Source organism: Gnatocerus cornutus, chromosome 5 (assembly GCF_029298725.1).
Source record: "Gnatocerus cornutus isolate USDA-ARS CGAHR chromosome 5, icGnaCorn1.1, whole genome shotgun sequence".
Lineage (NCBI taxonomy): Eukaryota > Metazoa > Arthropoda > Insecta > Coleoptera > Tenebrionidae > Gnatocerus > Gnatocerus cornutus.
The window spans coordinates 10,635,460-10,660,004 of NC_142237.1; the positions used below are offsets into that span (position 1 = coordinate 10,635,460).

At 33.2% G+C, this 24,545-nt stretch overlaps 3 protein-coding genes across 3 annotated transcripts; all 3 read left to right on the forward strand.

Moving 5' to 3' along the window:
* The first annotated feature begins 1,468 nt into the window (after positions 1-1,468).
* LOC148174383 (uncharacterized) lies at positions 1,469-12,103 on the forward strand. The gene is given in 28 exon segments (XM_088036823.1): positions 1,469-1,474; positions 1,755-1,863; positions 1,910-2,024; positions 2,113-2,172; positions 2,339-2,525; positions 2,579-2,650; positions 3,033-3,178; positions 4,139-4,254; positions 4,308-4,418; positions 4,479-4,681; positions 4,744-5,040; positions 5,125-5,329; positions 5,387-5,701; positions 5,767-6,447; positions 6,483-6,875; positions 6,948-7,331; positions 7,488-7,811; positions 7,858-8,160; positions 8,209-8,514; positions 8,561-9,184; positions 9,288-9,602; positions 9,657-9,836; positions 9,917-10,066; positions 10,124-10,456; positions 10,513-11,046; positions 11,097-11,226; positions 11,277-11,318; positions 11,598-12,103. Coding segments are annotated over 28 exon segments (6,963 nt in total). The 3' UTR covers positions 11,920-12,103.
* Positions 12,104-13,860: 1,757 nt separating this feature from the next.
* Positions 13,861-15,265, forward strand: LOC148174384 (uncharacterized). Its single transcript, XM_088036324.1, has 3 exons — positions 13,861-14,202; positions 14,251-14,673; positions 14,750-15,265. Exons 1-3 carry the CDS (start codon positions 14,008-14,010, stop codon positions 15,185-15,187), a joined length of 1,056 nt encoding a protein of 351 aa, XP_087892450.1. The 5' UTR covers positions 13,861-14,007; the 3' UTR covers positions 15,188-15,265.
* A 2,658-nt stretch (positions 15,266-17,923) lies between these two features.
* LOC148174385 (uncharacterized) lies at positions 17,924-24,516 on the forward strand. The gene is made up of 6 exons (XM_088037866.1): positions 17,924-18,309; positions 21,636-21,902; positions 21,951-22,173; positions 22,443-22,618; positions 23,562-23,903; positions 23,955-24,516. Exons 1-6 carry the CDS (start codon positions 18,238-18,240, stop codon positions 24,237-24,239), a joined length of 1,365 nt encoding a protein of 454 aa, XP_087893992.1. The 5' UTR covers positions 17,924-18,237; the 3' UTR covers positions 24,240-24,516.
* Positions 24,517-24,545: the final 29 nt, after the last annotated feature.

Below are 24,545 nucleotides of genomic sequence, written 5' to 3' on the forward strand. Positions count from 1 at the left end.
TTCGCGTCTATGACTCCAAAAAGATGTACATATTTAAAGAAAGGTTGCTAATTGGTTCATATAAAACTGAAATTTTATTAAAAACATACGGGTGTCCTAGAATGTTAGCTGTAAATTTTTGTCTTGAAATTAAACATATTTATGTCACTTTATTTTATAATAATAATTCTATAAAGATAAATGTTAATTAAATAACACAAATTACGAATAGAAAATTAAGTTTCTGCACTGAATGTTATCGATGCTTGTCTTATTTCGGTTTGCCGACCACTACAAAAACCACAAATTAGAAGAATGTGAAAAAATTTAGGTGATTCATATAGTGGTAAAACTTATCAGATTACACGTAAAAGGTTTTAAATAACTTAAAGAACGTCAGTCACTTCATTTATCTGGTTTCAATGGCATTCTAAGAATAATTATCTCAGGCTGATACTAACATGAATTTAATGTTAAAAGTTCAAAAATTCTTTGCCATTTTGCATTAGATCAAAATCTCCCTGATCAGAAAAGTCCATTTATTAATTTTATCAATTCATTTTTGAAAAATTGAATAGTTGGAAACGAATATGAGCGAATTAAGTGAATTCCACGAAAAAAAATTATAAGTAGGTATAAGTAGCATACTCCATTTTTTTACCAAATTTTTTAAATGAGCCGTTTTATCCACCTGATAATTCGAGCAAAAAATATTAGTGAGATGGATTTTGTACTTAGTATTGACAATCTGATTGATGGTATAACACCAAGATTGGATGTTTAAAAGAGATTGATGAATTGATGTTCTGAGTGATTCAGTCTATTGACAACTGACAATTAAAAAATGGGCAATTTTACCATGATTGTTTATTTTAGACTCCTTTGGTCTTAGACTTTCCTATATCATCGTTATCAGTTTATAACAGTAATATTTTAACACGGTACTTGAAAATCTACGCAGTAAATATATTTTTTAGTGGAAATGTTTGGCAATTCCCCAAATCGGCTACTGCCCAAATTTTTTACCCACAATGGGTTATAGGCACAGTAATTTACCCACGAAATGTGGAGAGAAGAATTTGCTTGACAGTGAATAAAACAAATTAAAACTAGAACTAGAACGCGAAATGCATTGGCTTTTTGCAGAAACAGAAGCAGAAAGATGAGTATGAAGTCCCAATCTTAAAGGCCATAAAAAATTTGGTAACCAAAACGGAAAGTGCACAAATATTTTAAGTTTAATTTCTTTAAGTTAGTTTCAAGTGACTTTTTGGAATCTGTTGTGTAACTTTATTTAAACGTACGTCTAGCAAATCTGCTTATTGTCTTTACAAAAATGTTTAGAATTTTATCTTTGATTTTCTGAATGTGTCATTTGATAAATATGAAACTCTGAAGTAGACCAAAAAGTACAAAACTTATGGTAAAATCCTCAAGGATTCAGCCTAATCCTTTTATTCACTTTTATGTAAATAACTATAGTTCATACATGAGAGTTTGAATGACAGAAAAGTCACTAAATCTACGCAATAAAAAGTGTACTATACGCGCGAAATTTAAAATAACAAAATAACCCTAGTTACTGACAATCCTGTCAACCCATTTCGCGTAGGAATTTAGTGTTTTTAGTGAATTTTGTAGCATAATTTGCTGCCAACTTATATGTCAACTGTCGAAATGTCCCAATCTCTCACCGGATATACTATATCGAAAAAAGGCAAAGCGTTGCCAAAAGTAATTCAGTCAAAAATTCCTAAAAATAATTCACTCGAAAGACCCGTAAAAAAGGAAAATGTAGATTTTTATTATTGAAATTTGTTAACGGGCTGTCAATGTGTAATTCCACATGTTCTAACTTACAGAAATTTTGGGACACTTGTATAAGTAAACAAATATTGCGTGCATTTTAAAAATTAGAAAACATTCGAAGAATTATTATGGATGCAAGAGTGCATAAATATTGTCTTGATTTTTATTATGTTAAAGTTTATACAGTCGCGGGGCCTCATAATTTTTGAAGATCAGTCATTTGATTGTCATAAAGTGTAAACCCCCCATTATGTATTTCATTATTAATGTCACTTTTGACAAAATTGATTGAAATTTGGGCGTCAAATTGACAGTAATGCATAGATTACACACAAATTTTCAAAACGGCCACAAAATGATATCCAAAATAGTTTGGCTGCCACTGTATCTTGCTTGCATCTTGTGTCATATTCCCCAAATAAGTTAAAAATAAAAATGATTTTCTCTTCCATTGTCCAATGTCAAAGTTAGATTAACAAGATATACTCTCTCTGATTTTATCTATAAAACAAAGCTCTTTTTTATCAGTTTATTAACACTTATCGATTAGATTAATAAGCACCTATACTTTAGCCTTCTATAGAATTGTTTCACTAGTCCATTTTTTGTGGTGTTTTATGGATGTGCTGCCAAAAATGAAGTACAACATTTTGGTTCTAGTGTGTTTACATATTTTAGGAAAGACTTTAGCTATAGACGGTGAGTTGTCCATTTTTCAAAGCAAATCTGTTTTTTTTGTTTGAATTGAATTGTTAAATCTGCTAGGAGTCTTTTGATTATTGTAATCAAGCATTCGGAATTTGATTCCAAGAATATATTTAGCATAAAATTGTACATTTTGGGATTTATCCTCATCCGATTAGTGTTGCAACAACTAAGACCACTTCAACATTATATTGAATTTTTCTGACGGCTTGATAAGTAATAATACTTGATACTTGAATAAGTGCATAATAAGTTAATAAGATAAATTACTAATGAAATTTTCTTTGTACCGATAACAACACAGAGATAAAAATATTAACGTCAGGGATTTATGATCGACATTGAAGGATAGAAATGATAAGATTAAATAATTAATTAATAGGAGTAATTGTTTTTTTGGGCATAACTTACATTACATTACATTTTGCCAAAATTTTTACATTTTAAAAATATTCGGCCATTGATTTATGATTAATATGACAAAATTTTATTTATTGATTTATATTACAATTATTTTTCGTTTTTTGTTATTTTTATAGTGCAATAAATTCCAAAATTGTCAAATAATCCTATTCGTTGGCAAATACCGGAATATTTTTAAACGTGCACTTCGTAAAAATATTTGCGTATTTGGCGTGCACTCGGGATATAAAACTACATACATGTACAGGGTCCGGCAACACTTGTGTCCACCCCCAAAATCGTCTTTAATTTTAAAGATAAAATTTTAAAAATTTGCATACGCTCACAGTTGACAAAGCTCTAGAAGCTGACGCAAAAATGTGTTTTGTATCACTGATAGTTTTGGCGTCGCGACGCCTTAAAAATGTAATTTTTAGTTAATAGTGAGAGTTTGTGATATCAACCCCTAATTTAATTTTTTTTCAATATAAATGTGTAAAAAATATGTCAACTGTTATTTTAGATTCAATGCAAATTGTCTTCAAAATTTGAGAAAAAAATGCGGTTTTATCAAGTTAGTTTCCAATTTCATTACGTCAAAATTGGGAACTACGTTTACACCCATCTGTCAACATCTTGTGTCACAAATGACATCTATCCTTTGGCTCGCTTTAGATTGTAACAAAAGTCTTAATTGGTGAAATTGTCACTTTGTCGATGTAAATTAACGATTTCTGGTGTCCATAAAGTGCAACATGCCCGTGTTAATCAAAATTAACCTTTATAAGATAGAATGAAGTGACTTGTGAAATTTTGGTGTGAACGTAGTTTGCCACTGCGCTGTCAGAATTTTGAAAACTAACTTGATAAAAAAGCGTTTTTTTCGCAAATTTTAAATACAATTTGCATTAGATTTAAAATAAAAACTCAAATATTTGTATCATAGTTATGTTGAAAAAAAAATTAAATCGCGAATATTTCCGCAAGAACTCAAAAATCGCTAAAAATTATACTTCTTAGCCGTCGCGACGCCAAACAAACTGTGATAAAAAACAAATTTTTGCGTCAGCTTCTAGAGCTTTGTCAACTATAAGCGTATGCAAATTTTCAAAATTGTAACTTTAAAATTAAAGACGATTTTGGGGGTGGACACAAGTGTTGCCGGACCCTGTATAGAGTAATTTGGATATTTCGTGAATTAAAAGTATCATTTTTTTCTAGATTGTTACTGTTTTTGATATAGAGAAAACATATTTTTTAAATATTTTATTAGATTATTGTTCTTTCAAATATTAAATTATAGTCTGGTAGTAAATGTTTATCCTTGTACGTGTTCGCATTATACTTTACAAGATTATGGTAGAAACAAAACCTTTGTTTATACTTTCACAACACTTTTCTTATTTTTTCAGTTGGTTCGTGTTCAATTCCGGATTTAAACGTTGCCGGTGATTTTATTAACCTGAACGATATCAAGGATAATGAACCATTTTCAACAAATTACGAATTTACAGGAGATCTTAGTAAGTAGATCATCAAACACAAAAGGACTTGTTAATAGATACAACTCATTTTTATAATAGAGGTAGAAAACGCTAAATCAGATGACGAAGTCTCTGCAAAATACGTAGATGTTAATATCCAAGATGCAAAATTAACAATCGCTACTTCCGACGACTTTGATCATTTAGAGGAGGATTTGGCAAATGTAGACACTCAATCATTGTATCCGATAAGGAAAAGTATTCTATTCACATGTAATGATGACTCCAAAACCGCTACTTTGGTCGGTTTATTAAAGTTTTACATGAAACCAATTTCACTGCTAACTAATTTTGTTTATTTTAGATGATCAAATTTTATGTACAAGACACAAACAATCATGCTCCAACATTTGAAAAAGCTACTTTCGAATACATAGTACCATCACCTTTGATACAAAAAATTGATCTTACCATTTTTGGAGATAAAATAATTTCGAAAGATATAGATTTGTCAGACAATAATGTTACCTTTACTACTACGAATGCTAATTTCCAAATTGAAAGCCAAAAGACAGGAGTTCCCAAAGAGCGTCAAGCAGTTCTGAAAGTTCTAAGTCTTCTAACATTTGAATCTGATATTGTCTTAGACGTCACAGCAACAGTAAGTCGTAGTAAATATTTTTTTATTACATAGTTTGTCAGATTTTGTTTTAAACCTCATTAATGCCTCATGTTATATTTTAAGGACTCAGGAGATCCTCCACAGTCATCCGCAATAACAATTACTTTAAAAAAAGATCCAGATAACAGCGTACCGTCCATCAGGCCACAATTTTCAAAATCATTTTATTCCTTTGATTACGTTGAAACAGATGGAGTTCCGTCTATAACTCCTTCGGAGGAAATCTCTATTGAATACACGGAAGAAGTCGATGTCACAATAAGTGATGGTATAATTTTTCCACATATTAAAATTCCAATTGTTATTTATTAAAATGTATCTTCAGTGGAACATGTGAAAGTAAACTACGACCCAACAACCAAAAAAGTAACACTTGAATCAACTGGAACACCGATAGAAACGTCTTCTGATACCGTCAAGCTTTTGACTCTAACAGCTGTTGATAAGACTAATAGTGACATTAAGTCTGAAGCTGCTATTGCCATAAAATTACCTGTGGAAAACACACTTACAATTCCCACATTTAAAAGCCCGTACTACGAAGCCACGTATAAAGTCAACCCTGATGATACAGACACCGTAGAAGACCTTTCCTCAGCAATTGAGGTTTCTGAAAAAGCACAAGTCTCTTTGGACGGGGGTAAGACATTTTCTTAATTATTTTGTTTGTAGTGCTTATTTCTTTGGGGCATTTGCTTTTCTTAGATCCTCGTTTTACTTACGACGGATCTGGAATTATTGTGGTGGAGAATCTTGACCCAGACACCTTAAAAAAGGGTGAAGATATCGTTCTGATTTTAACTGCGACAGTAGTAGATGACAATTCAAACGAAATTAAAGGATTTGCAACACTAATCGTTCACCTGCCAGAAGTTAAACGAAGTCCGCAGTTTACAAATGCTCATTATTCTGCTGAGTATAAAGCAGGTGATACTGATGTTGCGCTGAAAGAACCAATTGACGTAAAATCAGACGCGGACACCGCAAATATTGTTTTTTCGGAATGTGAGTATCAACACAAACTTTACACGATAAAACTACACACTACACACCTCTACTAAACACGAATTATTGTAGCTTCTCCTTATTTTGACCTTGCGAAAGACGATACTAATGTATGGAAAATAAGTCCTAAAGACGGGATTTCAATAACTGAGAAAGAACTGGTATATACGCTACAAGCGACAATTCCTGACGGAAACGGAGATCCGGAAGAAAGTACTTTGATCATATCCATCAACACACCAGTTCCAACATTTTCAGCTCTTTACTACACTGCAACATATGTGGTTGGTGACCCAGATGATACTGTTGCCATCGATGGCGATATAACGGTGGAAGTAGATCCTAGCATTACCATTACAGTGGATCTAGAAGCATCTAGTCGTGAGTACAAAAATTATCTTTACTTCAACACTCAGACACGAACATCATACACCCTTCAATCTCATTTTTTCTTCATTGTGCAACGTTCTTCACAGATTCCGATAATTTTGTCGTTTCTTATGATGTTAAAACCCAAAAGTGTACTATTGAGGTAAAAAAAAAGGTGGGATCAGATATTTGGCAAAGTGAAGAGGAGATTATTTTAACCATATTAGCAACAGTACAAGAGACCAGTGACGTTTTTTCTGCCCTTGTTGTCATAAACGCACCAGAAGAAAAATCTGAGCTGCTTCCAACATTTTCAAGCTCGTATTATGTCGCTTCGTATACAGAAGCTGATGATGGTACGCCAAACATTGACATGGAAGGCCAAAAGATTACGATTGTATCTCCGGAAGATAAGACTATTCTGATTAGTTTTGCTGACGGTGAGTACCGTTTTGACAACCACACAAAGACACTGAAAAAAGGAAAGATGACGCACATACAACACTAATTAAAAAGCGACTGTACAGCAAAACTATATTACTATTATATTGCTTTATTATTCGCAGCTGCCTATAAGGACATCTTCACTTTATCTCAAGATAGTACGGCTAAAAATGAGTGGAATTTGAAGGTTGAAAAACCATTAGATCCAAGTCTTTTTAAAGAAGGAGTGTTACCACTCACCCTGCAAGCTGTTGTCGAGGATAACGACGACCATACTGACTGTACTTTAATTATAAAACATCCAGTTGATCCGGCTGAAGTTCTAACATTCAAAGAACTTTCGTACGTGTTTGATTACATCATCACTGACACTGAACCCACGATCGATGAACATGGAACTACCATAAGTCTAAGTCAAGAAAATTCTGACGCGGTTGTTAAAATCGCTGGCCGTAAGTTAACTACTTTGTCGCAACACACAACAACTTTGCCAAATTTACTGAAGAAAAATGCAAGGACACCACTTTACAGTATCATACACGTTCATCCAACACGACACACTTCACACACCAACTTTTAACACTGCAAATAATGTGAATCTATTGCAGAATATTCAGAAAATTTTCACGTTGTTCCAAAGGGCTCAGGATATGATATTGAGGTGGCAAAAAAATTGGACGATAAAGTCTTAATTGATGAGCCTGATATCGTCTTGACCCTCAATGCCCAAGTTGAAGAAACCGTCGTGGCAACGGCAACTTTGGTCATACAGCTACCAAAAGAAGCAGCTCCTGCTGGTTTCAAACAAGAAATATACCAAGCGTCATACATTATTGATAAAACAGATGCTGATACTATCAAACTTGACCAGCCAATTGAACTAGAAGGAAAGTACACAGAAGAGACACAAGTTACTTTGAAGGCACCAGACGGTAATGTTACAAACATCCGAGACGTAAATTCAAACTTTTATTATAGATTTGGACGGTTATTTTGAGATTTCAAAAACAAGTCCATACACTTTCACTGTAATAACAAAATTGACTGCAGAGTATATAAACACACACCGCGAAATTATCTTGACCGTGGATGGTAAACTTGAGAACAGTGATAAGAAATCAACAGCGGTTGTAGTCATCGCTTTACCAGAACTACCTACTTTTTCAAATCTTTATTATACTGGCTTATACAAAGTTAATGATGATGACTCTGCACAAGTTTTGATTGATGAGCCACAAATTGCAATTGGAGATGACCCTCTTGATATAACAGTAGAAAAACGTAAGTAAGGATAACAACAAATGGCACAATGTAACATCATTTTTGTAGCTTACGATGGAAATTTCAAAGTCAGTTATGATACAGCCACCAAAGTCTATTCTATTTCTGTTGAAAAACCGATTGAAGGAACAGATCCTGAGATTTATCTAGTCTTAGATGCGACTGTTGATTCTGCAGTGCTTGTGTTAAGAAGAGAAGCACAAACATCTGATGTCGTTCCTAAATTTTCAAAAATATTCTACCAAGGAACCTACACTGTTAATGCTGATGGTGATGATACTATAAAAATGGATGTAAATCAAATTAACATCATTAGCGATCATGCTGAAAACACTAAAGTCGCCGTGATAGACAGTGAGTAGCAACAGTTTCAAAAATCATAATTTCCACCGAATTTCAGCGTTTGCAAGTAATTTTGAAACACAGCAAAATGGTAATTCTTGGGATTTAATTGTAAAGAACAAATTAGGCAACTCGGAATTGAGTGAAAATGAAATCCCTGTAAGTCTTGAAGCTTCGCTACCAGGCGGTACGCAGAAAGGAACCGCTACGTTGATTCTAACGATCGCAGGTTCAAATCCGGACAATTTGAAAGCAATTCCACTATTCGACAAACCTCAGTATACCACGGAGTATAATGTTGACGATCCAAGCAGTACTTCCGTTGTGGATATAAACATTGAAAGTGCTTCAGCAGACATCGTTGAAGTTACATTTGACGGTTACAAAGATAACTTCAAGATCACGCGGGATAAACAAACAGCAAGTCTTTGGCATATTGAAGTAGGCACGCCCTTGGAAGAAAGCGTTGTAAAAAGCAATTCTGAACTTATTATTCCTCTAACTTCACGCTTGGAGAATTCCATAGCTGATGGTAACGCGGTTCTAATAGTTACAATTCCAAAGACAGAACTGAATTTCGAAAAGTCTTACTATGAAGGCAGTTACGTAAAGGAATCTAATGAGGTCAAGATCGGAGAAACTATAACAGTTACAGAAGGATCTGATGTCGATCTAACGGGTGGTAAGTGTCGTTCTTCGCACAGAAACATTGCTTTAATGTCATCAATCGTTTTTCAAGATACTTTCTATATTTTTGTTCGTATTCAAGAGAATTTTTGTTGTAGAAGAATATAAGGATAACTTTGGGGTATCCTGTGATGACAAAGGCGTTTGTACTTTAAGTGTAACCAAACCTCTGGACGATGCTGTATTGAATGAGAAAACCGAAATCATTTTGGTTCTTGAGGCAACTTCAGCGACTGCTGCAATTAAAGCCACAGCTACGATTATCATCTCTTTGCCACTGCAAGAAGCTCTTCAAGCACCTGAATTTGATCAACCTGTTTACGTTACTAAGTACTACGACAACAATACTGTTAATGCAGTACAAATCAAACTGAAAGGCGACCGTACGGGCATAAAATTATCTCTTTCTGGAAGTAATATTTTGAACGACACAAACTTTCGCATTCTTAACTTGAATCTTATTTTAGAGTACTACGAGAACTTTGGCTTGGCAGACAAAGATGACCATTGGGAGATTACAACAACTGGTCTATCAGACGTTATCTTAAATTCAGAAGTTTCGATTCCTTTAACTTTGGTGGCTGAAAAAGACGGCGTGACAGTTAAAGGACAAGCTGGATTAGTTATTGACCTGCCGAAAGAAAAAGGTAGGAAAATGAAGGAATTAGACAATTAAACATTTCTAATTGCCACTAGTTTTGGAGTTATTGAATTATTTTTTATTCAGGTTCGACAACTATACTGCAGTTTGAGGAGGTAATTTATATTGCATCATATGAAGAAAAAAGTCCGGATGAAGACGCCCTGAGTTACGTAAACGGCCCGATCAAAATCGCAGGCGTAACTGATCTCAGTGACGCTACGTTAGAAATAACAGGTATTTCTTGTAACTCAAAATTTACCAACAATTCACAAAACTCTTTTCAATTTTTAGACGTAAGTAATAAAGATTACAAAGAATACTTTGACTTGACGCCGGATGGAGACCACTGGACTTTACCACTAATCAAAGATTTGCCAAGAGAAACAATCGAGGGAGAGTCTGCCGTTTCTTTAACTTTAAGTGTTACAATTGGCGATCTGAAGGGAAAAACGGCACTAATTGTTACACTTCCAAAGAAATTCTCTACCGCAAGTTTCTGGTTCAAAAACACTGTTTATGTTGCCAATTACAACGAAGACGGACCTGATCTTGAATTTGAATCAGATGAAGGCATTCTTCTTACGGGAGACCTTACAACTCCTATTAATGTCAAAGCAAGTGGAGGTAAAGTTATTTTTTGTTTATACCTCGCGTAATATTTTCAATATTTTGATTTGCAGATAACGCAGAGTTCTTCAATGTAACTGTAACAGACGATAAAGTGGACGTTACACTAACCGGTGCTTTGCCAAAAGAAATTCTCGACAATGCGGCAATTACTGTTGATCTCTTAGCTTCAAAGGAGGAGGAATTCGTATCGGCAGCTGTGGTAGTAAAATTACCGATAGAATCTTCCTCATTCTTCTTTGAAGACAATGTTTACTTTGTAAAATACGACAAAAATAATCATACTTTAATTAGCGGAAAAAAAATTGTAATCAGCGGAGATCCTGACAGTACCGCCAACATCACCATAGCAGGAGGTCTTTTTCACTGTTTTTGCGAGCAAAGTAATATTGTTTATTTTACAGATAATAAGGACTATTTCAAATTTGAGTACAAAAGCAGCACGATTACTTTCAGTGTAAATAAACCTCTTCCGAACGATTTTAAGGATTCAACGATTTCTCTCACCATTACGGCTAAAATAAGTGATGCTGATCATAACGAAGAAACGACAGCAGGTCTAGTCATCGAAGTACCAGTCACCAGCGGTATGTAAACCACCAAGGAGTTATTGTGGTAGCTGATAATATTTGATTAGGTGGAGACGACGACGGCGATGACGATTCCAGTTATGACAAAACCGGACTAATTGCTGCGGTTGCCGTGTTAGCTGTTCTTCTTGTAGCTTCCTTGGTGGGCAGTGCAGTCTTTTATTTTCTTAAATTCAGGTAATATTTTCTTTAAAATTAATTGTCCGGATCTAAACTAATCAATTTAGGAGAGGATCTAATTCGGGAACCTTCAGGAAGAATTCCAACGCGTAAGTTTTTTATTTACTTTTATTTTTTATCTATACCTACATTCACATACTTACACAACTTCACAGAACACGCACTTTACTCTTCTGAACACAAAACTAATAATACATAATTAACTTGATTTAATTTAATTTCAGGAGGGACTCTACGACTTTTTAATTTAACTTTTTTATTTTAACTTTAACTTTATTAATTTTGTGTACAGAAATCTAAATAAAATTTTGTTGTGTTTTTCTGTTTTGTTCTACTTCAAAAAACCTCTTCACTAAAATATATTTTAGAATAATAACTAAAATTGATCATCCTAAACGAAGACCAACTGGTGTTATTAAACTTCCTCTTGAAAATGAAGATGTCGGTGAGACTACAACAGATGGAGCAAACATGGAAAAGCGAAAATCAGTACAGTTCGATACTATCAACATAGACGAACTAGAGATTGAAAAAGCTGAAGAAGTCGAAGAACATGATATTGTTGATGTTGAAACTCCGAATAATAGTAAAGGCAGCGACATTGAGAGTGATACTGAAAGTGTTAAAGATAGTGATAGTGATCAGGACAGTAATGACGATGATGCCGATCGTCGCATCTCAAGAGTTTAAATTTCAATTGTAATTATATATCTTATAATGGAACATCGTTTTTAAAGTTTAGTACTCGTAAATATGCTCATTTTAAATGTTACATCAGAATTAAATGTTTAATTTTTATATCGTTTTTTTGTAAAACGTGTGATAATCTCATAACTTCTAATTTTTAAATAAAAAAGTGATTCACAAATAGGTATACTGGACTTTTGTGATTTTTTGTGTGTTTATTTATGACTTGGATTTTCTAAGTGGTTCACACTTTCAGCTCTAAACGTTGGGAAGAGTTAAAATTATTACCAGAGCACACATTCTTAAATTTTAGGTTTCTCAGGTTTTTTAATTAAACAAATTTGAATAAGAATCGAGCTTGGAATGAAAGAGTTTCTAAATTTCATGCAACAAAGCAAAATCGATCGATTTCTTTCGCGTTACTACCATTCATGCTAAAGATGTAGTCTAAGTAATAATAATTTTCAAGAGTTTTTAAAAAATTTCAAAATTTTGCTTATTCTAAATTTTTAAAAAAATTCTAAAATCTGAGTCGCTTTTTCAAAAATGTAATTTGTCAAATCTAGCAAACAACTTTATTATAGCAATCTATACAAATTTAAAAAATGTAGCCCAAGTAATAATTAGTTTACGCGAGTTTACAAAATTTGAAAATTTCACTCATTCTAAATTACCAAAAAAAAAATCTAAAGTGTGACTTATCTTTTCAACAAGATTGTAATTTGGCAAATCTAGTAAACAACTTTAAGGTAGTAATCTCTACAAATTTCAAAGATGTAGCCCAACTAATAACAAATTTATGAAATTTCAAATTTTTGCTCATTCTAAATTATCAAAAAAAATCTAAAATCTGTATCGCCTTTTTAAAAATATTGAAATTTGGCAGATCTACTAAACAACTTTAAGGTAAGTGATCTTTACAAATTGGGTGTAGCCCAAGTAATGACTAATTCACAAAAGTTTTTACAAAATCTCTAAATTTTGCATATTCTTAATCAACAAAAAAATTCTAAAACCTGACACGTTTTTACAAAAATGTTGTAATTTGGAAGATTAAACAAAAAACTTCAAGGTAATAATCTCTACAAAATTCAAAGATGTAGCCCTAATAATAACAAATTTACGACAATTCTTACAAAATATCAAAATTTTGTTCATTCTAAATTATCAAAAATTTTCTAAAATCGGTATCGCCTTTTCAAAAATGTTGTTATTTGGCAGATCTACTAAACAACTTTCAGCTGGTAATCTCTACAAATTTCAAAGATGTATACCAAGTAATAACTAATTTACAAGAATTTTTAAGAAATTTAAAAAAATTTCTCACTCTAAGTCATGAATGTTTTTTTATTAATCAAAAATTTTTCAGATCATTCGTTCGCGTGTAATTTGTGTTGCAGACGAATTGACACAAAATAAAATCTTTTTAGGACAATGGCAAAGTTCTAAATCGTGAAAAAAAATTCAAAGAATTTCTATCTCTTTATTTAATTTATATTTTGCTTTGCTTTTTACAAACAGTAAAAATCTTAAATTAAGCCAGGCAACCAACAATACACCATAAATTTTAATCCAACTCGCTTATAAATACATATTTCCCTATTTATTTATGACTATGATTTTTATAATTTATTTATTGTAATCAGTTCAGTATCTTATTTTGTTTACCACTAGTCGTTCTTTTGCCATTTATCCACATAACGCTAATTGTAAACACTCCAAAATTAAACAACATACTAAAAACTGTACTGCGGTTCTGATTACATTGACACATTTTTATCCAAACAAAATATTCTTTGAAAACCTGATTCTCTTTATTCAATGACCTAATATTTGTCCACCGAGTATTAGCGTGTTTTAAGTAACCCTTATCAGATTGATATGATATGAGAGTACGTATTAAAAAATCCTGTTATCTACGATAAGGTAATTGTAGCACAAACTTAATCCAATTAACGGCATCTGTTAACAAATGCGCGGGTACTATTGTGGCCTTTTCAATTATTCAGCTTCATCCTCTTAAATTGTTTATGATTGTTCACTTGTTAACACTCGAGATCATGTGGAGAGCATTCCAGTGACCGCACGAAAATGGAGCAGAAACTAAACAACTTGAAAAGCTTCTTTAAGTCGAATGTGACCGTGGAAAGTGCACCCAGTGAACCCCAAATTGGATTCAAAATGACTTTTTCGAAGAGTTCGAAACAGTTAAAGATTAAAGTGATTGGTGGAAGACATCTCCCAGTGAATTACGGAAGCATCAAACCCCATGGATATCTGGTGAAGGTGAGAACAAGTAGAGTTACTTTTTAAAGATCTAATTTCGTTTTTTAGACGACAGTTTTCCCGGAGAAGGAAAAGTACGAGACGAAAGTCGTGCAGGAGTCGTGGCCTGTTTTTAACGAAGAGTTCCCCTTCACTTTGCATTCTCCGTCTAAACATTACCAAGATTACTTCAAAGGGAAGTTTATCTCCTTTACTGTGTACGCGGTTTTGGAAAATACTACAGAAACGATAGCTAAGAAGCACTCAGTGTCAAAATTGAAGAGGTTTTTCTCGTTTAGCGAATTTGGGGAAAACACCAACAGATTTCGAAGGAGTTTTCGACATTCCCTTAACAGTAGAAGGACAGTGGGGGCGGTGACTTACAACCTTGATTTGAAAGTCTTCACTCAAAAAGTAGGAGACGACCTCATCTGCACGCCAGACATTTGGAGAGGAATTAAAGAGATAACGAGCGGTATACAATCCGAACCTGTAAGTACTAACAGTTGACATAAAACCTTGACTATGTTTACTGAATAAACTCTCTCATGGCGCTATAAAATTTCAGCGCGAAGGTAAAAACGGGAGCGTTGAAATGACCCTTTCCTACGCCATCAGCGAAGACAGAAAAAACGACGTTGTGGAAATTAGCATCACCAAGTACCGGTGTAGCTTACAAACCATGCAGCATCAAGAGAAGATTGGAGGGCAGCTCTACATTAAAATTACAGCGTTCGAGCACGAAGATTTGATTCAAAAAATGAAGAGCGATAAGTTTGATCCGACGATTTCTTTGAAGTTGGAAGCAAACACGGCAACTTTGAGGGCTACGGTTAATAATGATAATATTGAAGAAGTGAAGATTTTGGTCAGATTAATTTCGAGGAATTTGTTGGGGAAAAAAATCGTTTTAGGTAAAATCGAAATTGACCGCAATAGCGAACTTTGGAAGGAAATTGTGAGAACTCCGTCTGTTCCCATAACGCGGATGATTAACTTCGAGTAATTTTGTACTTATGGTTTGTAACTCGATAAGACTGGATTTTGGTGCCAAATACTAGCCACGTCAGGGTTTGTGGTTGAAAGATATTTTAAAAGCAATTTTGTTTATTTATTATAATTTATACTCTGAATAAAAATTACATAAATAACAGTTCTTGATTTTTCCAGCACTAAGGTCAAAAATAATATCACAAAGCCTTTTAGAGAGTTACAAAAGCTGCAGCTACATATTAAACTGTAGATGTGGATAATAGCACCATTATCTACTATTAACAACAATACTGAGGGTTTTAACGAATAAATTATTCATTCTCTGTGTGACCTCGTTGACATGGACACATTTTTTCTAATTTCCATAAAGAGCCGGAAAACATCTGGCTCATATTTCCTACAAATTAAAATGATATTTAAAGTTTTAGATATAAAAACAAATAAAGATCCAAATATTTATCAGTGACACATAAACTGTAATTAAAATGATTGCAGTTCGTTGGTACCGGTAGTAAAAAAGTGTGTTTACGTTTTTAATATTAATGGGTGCCATTTTGGACGTAAAATTAATGGCTTCAGTGTAAACATCTGCAAAAATGCGACGGTCGTGTGACGCACACCGTATCGATGGGAAATCAATTTTTTTTAATGAAAACTGTTCAGAAGCAAAAGGCGATAAATTGGGCTTGTCTTACTGAAAATCCAAGATTTTAACATCTGCATGGACTTCCGCTTCCGCCTCCAACTTTGCGAAAAAAAAAGTAATTCTAGCAGTTTTAATGACAAAAACAAGATAACGACTTTTGACAAGTTTATTAATCGTGACCAATTTTAAAATTCTAGAGCATAAAAGTCTTTTAGAAAATTTGATTATTTTAAAGGTCCACTTCCTAACTTCATATCAAAATAGAAAATGTGATTAAATTTGGAATAAAACTCGAAAAAAAAAATTCATTCATTGGCTTGCATTGACCTTAACAAAGTAGTTTTTATAACAATAAACGCACCAACCCGATCGTAACTCATCTTTCATAGACTATACAGGATGAACCCGAATAAAGTGCAAACATTTTAACCACAATATCAGACACTGCTGTAATGATTCTGCAAAAAATTCAAAATTTGAATGTGAAAATGCAAACTCTGAAATTTTAATTAGAAATGTAATCATGATAAATGATAAAGTTACCTGAAGTTATTATGAAAACTGACCACATGCCCTCCATTGGAGAATCCAAAAATGTCATCACGCATAAAATCAGATTCACAGATTATAAACACTTTTTATGAGTTTAAGTTCATCACAACACATTTGAAGAAACCACTGGCACAGAATAAAAAAATCTAACTCAAAATATTCCAAATTCGAACAATTTGGCATTGTAAAACCAACATTTATCTACCACTCTCATTGCTAAACTGACGGGAATTCTAATAAAGACGTTTTTTGCCACTTGTTTATTCGGGTTCACCTGTATGTTCATTCTGGCGGTTTTAGTAGTACAGTAATAACATTTTTATTAAAAGATCTACCCTTATTTTCTGATAGCAAAATTTTCTTACTCTAAATAATCAAAAAATTTCTAGAATCTGACTCGATCTTTCAAAAATTTTGTAATTTGGTAGATCTAAGAAGCAAGTTTCAAGTAGTAATCTCCACAAATTCCAAAGAAGTAGGCTAAGTAATAACTAATTTTTAAGAGTTTTTACGAAATTTCAAAAGTTTGTTCATCCTAAATCATAAAAAAAATTCTAAAATCTGATACGCTTTTTAAAATGTAATTTAGCAGACAACTTCAAGATAAATAGAAATCTTTACAAATTTCAAAGATGTAGCCTAAGTAATAACAAATTTAGGAGAGTTTTTACGAAATTTCAAAATTTTGCTCATTCTAAATCATAAAAAAAAATTATAAAATCTGACACGCTTTTTAAAAAATGTTGCAATTTGGCGGATCAAGCAAACATCTTTAAGGTAGTAATCTCGACAAATTTCCAAGACGTAGTCCAAGTAACAAAAAATTTATGAGAGTTTTTATAAAACTTCAAAATTTTGCTCACTCTAATCACTAAAAAATTTCTAAAATCTATCTCGCGTTATAAAAAAATTTGTAATTTGGCAGATCTAGCGAACTACTTTAAGGTAATAATCTCTACAAATTTCAAAGATATAGCCCAAGTAATAACTAATTTACAAAAGTTTTTGCAAAATTTCAAAATTTCGCTCATTCTAAATCATCAAAAAATTTCTAAAATCTGCCTCCCTTTTTCAAAAATGTTGAAATTTGGTAGATCTAGCAAAAAACTTTTATCTCTACAAGTTATCTCTACAACGTTCAAAGATGTAGCCCAAGTAATAACTAATTTTCAAGAGTTTTTAAAATCTGTCTCGCCCTATCAAACTTGTAATTTGGCGGTTCTAGCAAACTACTTGCAAACTACTTTAAGGTAATAATTAACTCTAGACTTGCAAAAGCAACAAAAATTCCTTCATATTTCCCTTAGCTCCTCCACTTTTCCTTCTGTTTTGATTAACATCAAACTCTCCTACAACAAATAACTTGTTCAGTGTTTTATGATACTCGTCGCCTTATTTGGTGGATGTTATTAAAGTAATGACTTTTTTCCCATATTTCATCATCCAAGAGGGAAGAAGCTCTTTAACGATTATCTGCGACATTATAGCATTAGACCCGGGAGTGTGCGGGGCGCTTAAGCTGTCAGCTAGCATATTTCAAAGATCAGGTTTCGGCGGTATTGCAACAGAGTCAACTGAGTCGGAATTAGTTTGGTTTGCTCGGTTTAGAAGGCAGCCGGCTCTTAGTTAATCGTGCTTTTCGACATCACGTTCATCCTAGAATAATATGAATTTCAAGAAAAAATGATTATCTTCTCTTATCATTTCGCAAAGAATGATATTTACTAATTTGCTGTTAATAATGGTTTTGTTTATCCGTACAAAGTGTATTTGTTGAATGATATGGAAGAGTTGATTATTTATTATGAAAACCAACGCGAAGTGAAAAACCATAATAAGTAAATTTTATTTGTTCAAAAACAAATATGCGTTTCCGGTCTGTTGTTCTTTTAATTCATGTCATGTGCCTTAAAGAGTTTTCTACCATCGCCAAATTGGTGAGTATGTCTTTTTTTTGTTAACTAACTATTTTACAAAGCTGATTAATTATCACTTTCCTTGGAAGACTTGAATTTTTGCAAACAGGAATGGAATATATCATTACCGGGTAAATTATACGGGTTCCATATTCATTACTTTCCAAGCAAAATGCAGCAGCGCAAGAAATATGAATCTTTTAACTTATAAGAAGAACAAAACTTTACCGCAATTAAAGTGAGTAGGTTCGCCACTAGCGTTCTGCGAGCCATGATTTTAATAAGAACATCTAAAACGTTATGCAAATAGCAGATGCTAAATTTGTCTTCAAAGTAATAAAACGAATCAATATTTAAAGATTCGCAGGTAGATGTACGATTCTTGTCTGCGACTACATCTAAAAATAGCGCTTGAATTAATTTGAAACAATTGTGAACATGAATAGTGATTCCTCATGGGTCACTGCTCTACCAATTGTTAACAAAATTATCGATCGATTTCAATGTAGAACCATCCCTTTGATGGATTTTATTGTGAATTATCTAGGTCAAATGATTTGTCAGTAGCGTGACGATAAATCTGCAGGAATTCAAAGGACTCGAATATTTGTCTACCTAATGCGAGGACCGAAAAAATCGCGGATATTCTAATTTTACACGAAAAGTTACTGACCTATGATTGAAATAAGAATGTTTGTGACCTTTACGATCCGAACAATAAAAACTGTAACGATGATACCACACAAGTTCGTCACAGTAATTCATCTGGAAATCATTTAATCAGTAGTTAATTATCACCAAATGACTTGGTGAAGTTTGGTACTTTGTAACTATTTTAAGCTTAGGATAAAACGATCAGTAGCAGTTGCACCTTGAACTCCATGAACTCAGAAGTCGCCGAGCAGCCAGTTCTAACCCCACCGCGGTCGTAAATATTAACTTAAACGTCTTTCAATTTTCTCAATTAAATTGGAGATAATTTATCTGCGATAAGGAAGAATTAACGAAAGTCAATGCCAGCTTTTGTTTATATTTTGTGTCAAGTACCTCTACTGAATTATATCACTTCAAGGTGCCATTTTTAAGTTTGTAAACATATTTTTTAATACTGGGATAACCCTGCCAGCATTTTGATAAATGATTGTAGTTCTGCAATTTATTTAATTAATGGTATTGTTTATTGTCTTCAGTGACCAACATAGATAAAGGTCTCTTTTAATAATTATACAACAAAAGTAAACAGCAATAGAATCAGATCAAATACAGTAAGAACAAAAAACGTCATTTCCTGTAGATTTTTTTTAATTTTTGAGACCGAATTTGATAAGTTTCAACCCAGATAAATTTTCTTTTATTTACAGCTGACAAAAATTGATATCTTTATGTTAGAAATTTATCACTTTTGCTCAAATATCCGTTTCAATTAACTTACGAAGGTGTCAAGTAAGTTGCCAATTTGCATAAATGTGTTGCAATCATGGCTAAAATTAGAAGATTCGAATGGAAGTAATTTTTCAGCACTAATTTTTGACCATGAGCTAATTTTGGTACCTAAATAATAATCTCTATAAATTTTAAAGATGTAGCCCAAGTAATAACTAAGTTACAAGAGTTTTTACAAAATTTCAAAATTTGCTAATTCTAAATCATAAAAAAATTATAAAATCTGACTCGCTTTTTAAAAAATATTTTAATTTGGTGGATCTAGCAAGCTACTTTAAGGTAATAATCTCTAAAAATTTCAAAGATGTAGCCTAAGTAATAACTAATTTACTAGAGTTTTAAAAAAAAAATTCAAAATTTTGCTCATTCTAAATCATAAACAAATTTCTAAAATCAGATTCGCTTTTTCAAAAATGGTGTAATTTGGGAGATCTGGCAAACAACTTTAAGGTTGTTATCTCTACAAATTTCAAAGATGCATCCCAAGGAACAACTAATTTACGAGTTTTTACGAAAGTTTAAAGTTTTTTTAATTCTAAATCACCAAAAATTTCTAAAATCTGACTTGCCATTTCAAAAATGTTGTAATTTGGCAGATCTAGCAAGCAACCTTAAAGTAGTAATCTTAACAAATTTCAAAGATGTAGCCGAAGTAATGACTAAATTACAAGAGTTTATACAAAATTTCAAAAATTTGCTCATTCTAAATAATCGAAAAATTCCCATTTACGTAATTTTCAACTTACTAATTTTTGACCATGAGCTAATTCTGACCTAGTATTACAGTTTTGAAAGAAAAATGAGATCGTAAAACTCACTAATGAGTTTAAGACATACATATTTCCGTTGCAATAAAATCTTTAATTTAACATTAGTCGACCTAAATTTGATGTAAGAATTAGGGCCACAAACAAAGTTCTAAAAAGTTTTAAATTTAGAATTTGCACTCAGAACATTGATAACAACAGTGTTATCATTTTTAATAACAAAGACGAAGAATAAAATCACTTAAAAAATAATTCACGTCAATTCAAGTGTTGGAAACGAGCCCAATAATAATTGCACTAATAAATCAACGGACGTGTATTAAATTTATAAACGATTTCTGCTATTGACAGACGGTTTTGAAGACTGTATTCGTAAAATACAGGTTAAAAATCATCAAAAAGTGGGTCTTTATCAAGATCTAACGGTTAATTATGGAGAAATCGAACGAAATGTGCATAAAACCCACAAAAATGTTCCATAAATCACCTAAATATTTTTGAAGCTAAATGACAATGGGATCTCACTTCGAAAACACTTTTCGGTAAAAATAGGAACAGTAGTAACACGTAATAGGTCCTATTATTGAATTAATTTATAAATGCATTATTAATATAATAAATGAACAATGAGGAGCTCATTAATCTTTTTAAGCAGAGATCCTCAGCTCCGATTGTTTGTTTAGTCTGATTTACAAACGTCTTTTCATTCGTCTATTTAACGTCTCTTCTCCCTTCTAATTGCTTCAGCGAACAAGTTAAAAATATCTCAGACGATGCGCAAGTGTGGTGGGTACCTGTCTCTCAGTTTAATATGTATATCTACAGGAAAAATTCTGCAAACTGATCAAAATATTTTCATTCCCAAAATTCTAAATTGAAAAACTAAAAATAAACCAAGGAAATTTAATAATTTGTGCGCACTTCCGGTACCAACCACGCGATGGTAAAATTACACATGTGCATTAAATCGCACCAATCGAATTAACAGAAGTTAAATTAGGCCATGTAAAACAATCGACTCGAGTCTCCAATATTGACATTCCGGACGGAAGTCGACATTATGTAATATCATGAAAACAACGGATCATAAATTTAGATTTTATGGGATTATAATACACACTTAATATTCAATTTTAGGATCACAATCAAGCAATGCAAGAATCCCACGCAGAAGTAACGGAAGACGTTCTTTCGGAAGAAACTCAATTTTCCAATCGAACTAAACTGTACACCTCATGGTCACCATGGTCGCGTTGCGTTAACTGCCTTCAAAGAAGAATGAAGACATGTATTTCATCAAAATGTCAAGATTCGAGAATTTATGAAGAGAAGCCCTGTGGAAAAAAAAGGTGCAGGAGGAAAGCTCTCCAGAAGAACCAATTTCGCGTTGTGCACTTGAACGAAGTGAGTTCAGATCTTCTTTATTAAAACTGCTTAAAAATTGTGTCATAGGACAGTAGTCATCTTACGCGTCAAGCACCTTCCAGAATATGGAGCAAATGGTCCAGCTGGTCTCCATGTTCTGAAAACTGTCGGACACAAAGAATACGTATTTGCAGAAAACCGGGCCGTTGCAGGAAAAAACATCAAGAACAATCTGCTTATTGCTATCACGACAATTCTATGTGTGAGAATTACGTGTTGAATTTAATGGATAATCAACAAAGTCATTATGGTAAGGAATATTTGCCTTTTAATTAGTAAGCGCGAAAGCATTTCGATACTTCTGTTTCGTTTTGTCTATTTAACTTGCCATTTTACTACCATAATAAAATTTGTCACCAATTCTGTTTGCTGAAGTGCCTTTAAAAGAGTTGCCTGATATTTTCCAATTTTTGGTGTTTGTACTTTGGCGCAAACGGGCTTTCCTAGCTCTTACAAGATTAGGGCTAGACAAGGCTTTGCGACCTTGGTAGTACCAACATTAACAATGTTATGTTAAAGAAATCAACAGGTACCAATATAACAGCGATGACCTCTCTCGCCGTGTCTCCCGAAGACGACGAGTCAAACGTTGCGGACTGCCTTTCCGGAAATCCAGAATGTTGAAAATCATCGGTGGTGTCGAATCAAAAAAGTACAAATGGCCATGGCACGTCGCCATTCTTAATAAATACTACGTACGTACAATCACGTTTAAAAATCTTGCACCCTCTTTTAAAGCTGTGATAAATAATAACATAACTTAAAAACTAACAAAGATATGAATTTTCTAAAACCTCTATTTTTTGTTCTAAAAGTTTGTACTCTGGCACAGTTAATGAACACTTTAGAAATAGAAATAGCCCAAATTTCATTGTCATATCTCTAAAACTAACATAGATTTTAAGTTTAAAAAAACAAACGTTGAAAATTCTTGGTTCGTCCTAACATAAAATTTTCTAGAATTTCTATTTTTTGTCAAAATAAGCGCAAATACAAAAAAATAGACCCCAATGCATTCGTATTACGAGTAAGATGTCTTTTACATAAGTGACTCGTTCAATTTTCTCGTGTTTATGATGTAACAAGATTTTACTGGAATAACGACAGAAAGTGTAAGATGATAAATTGATGAGGTGATAAGGTAGCGCATAGATAAAGATAAGCTATTTTTGGAAACTATAAACACAAAATAAATTATTATAATCAATCACAAAAAGATAAAATCATAGTGCAGATCCTATTTCCATTTTTTACACTTTAAAATCAATTCATTGTCCCGTTTTTTAGAGGAACATTTTATTTACATAACATACTTACAACTTGTTTGTAGTACCTTCAACTTTGAAATTATTAATAGTAAACATCGGGAACTGACTGAGTCACGGCACTAACTTTTACTATTATATTTTATTTGAATTCTTTAGATTTTAATGTTGCCTTTATTTAACGACTTGTTTTGCAAATGTTTCTATAACTAATAATCGCAATCATTTTAAACGCTGGCACATAATTTAACGTTAACATTTATTGATGGCCAGTACTCTTATATTCCGCCAATTTAATCTCCTGGCCATAAATCAATTGCGTCCTAAACTCCACTTTAATGAGTAGATTGGATAATGGAATGTTCAATTTTAGGAAGTGTTCTGCGGGGGCACACTCATAGGCCCACGGTGGGTCCTCACCGCTAGTCATTGTATTCGTCCATATTTACGAGTAAGACTGAATGAACATGACTTGAGAGCTCGAGATGGACGCGAGCTTGAGATGACCGTGTACAAGATTTTTCAACACCCAAAATTCAACCACAAGACGGTGGACAACGACATCGCTCTCTTGCAGTTACCCAGAGCTGTGACTCTTCCGATTGCTTGTTTGCCCGATAGAAGCCCCAGACCCGCCGAAATCTGCACAGTGATGGGCTGGGGAAAAATCAGGGCTACTGATACTTACGGCACCCATACTCTACATGAGGCAAAGGTAATAAAACACACGTTTTTAGTGAGTTTCCGTGAAGATTACTCATTTCAGCTTCCGATTGTTTCGCCCAATGTCTGCAGAAGATCATACCGCCACTTTCTAATCACCCCCAATATGTTATGTGCTGGGTGGCCTTCTGGTAAAGCTGACACGTGTGCTGGGGATAGCGGCGGGGGGCTCATGTGCCCCTTTAAGCGGAAATCAAGAGTGGCGTATAATATTCAAGGCATCACCAGTTTCGGGGACGGTTGTGGTCTCCGAAACAAATATGGAATTTATACGACTGTGTTTAACTACCTTAAATGGATTTACTACGTCATGGATCACTACTCGTGACTTTAGTGCAAACGATCCTTTAGATTATGTTTAGAGCTACTGAAAAATGCCTACTCACGAAACTACAGTATTGATTTAACACTTTTATATACAGCTATTTTTTTTAATTAATATCTTAATTAAAGTAATAAATTTTATTATTAGAAACGATAACTTATTCCACAGTAATACGCGCCGTATTTTCACGCTTTGCACATGTGACGAATGAGTGATTCTAAAATCTCTATTTTCTGTTTTAAAATTTTGAACTTTGGCACAGTTAATGAACACATTAGAAAGTAGTAACTTCCCCAAATTTCATTGTCA

Coding starts and splice junctions, on each gene's coding strand:
- LOC148174385 (XM_088037866.1), top strand. CDS start 18,238: ATGCGTTTCCGGTCTGTTGTTCTTTTAATTCATGTCATGTGCCTTAAA. Junction 22,174..22,442: donor TAATCAACAAAGTCATTATG/GTAAGGAATATT, acceptor GTTATGTTAAAG/AAATCAACAGGTACCAATAT. Junction 23,904..23,954: donor ATACTCTACATGAGGCAAAG/GTAATAAAACAC, acceptor TACTCATTTCAG/CTTCCGATTGTTTCGCCCAA.
- LOC148174384 (XM_088036324.1), top strand. CDS start 14,008: ATGGAGCAGAAACTAAACAACTTGAAAAGCTTCTTTAAGTCGAATGTG. Junction 14,203..14,250: donor CCCATGGATATCTGGTGAAG/GTGAGAACAAGT, acceptor TTCGTTTTTTAG/ACGACAGTTTTCCCGGAGAA. Junction 14,674..14,749: donor GCGGTATACAATCCGAACCT/GTAAGTACTAAC, acceptor ATAAAATTTCAG/CGCGAAGGTAAAAACGGGAG.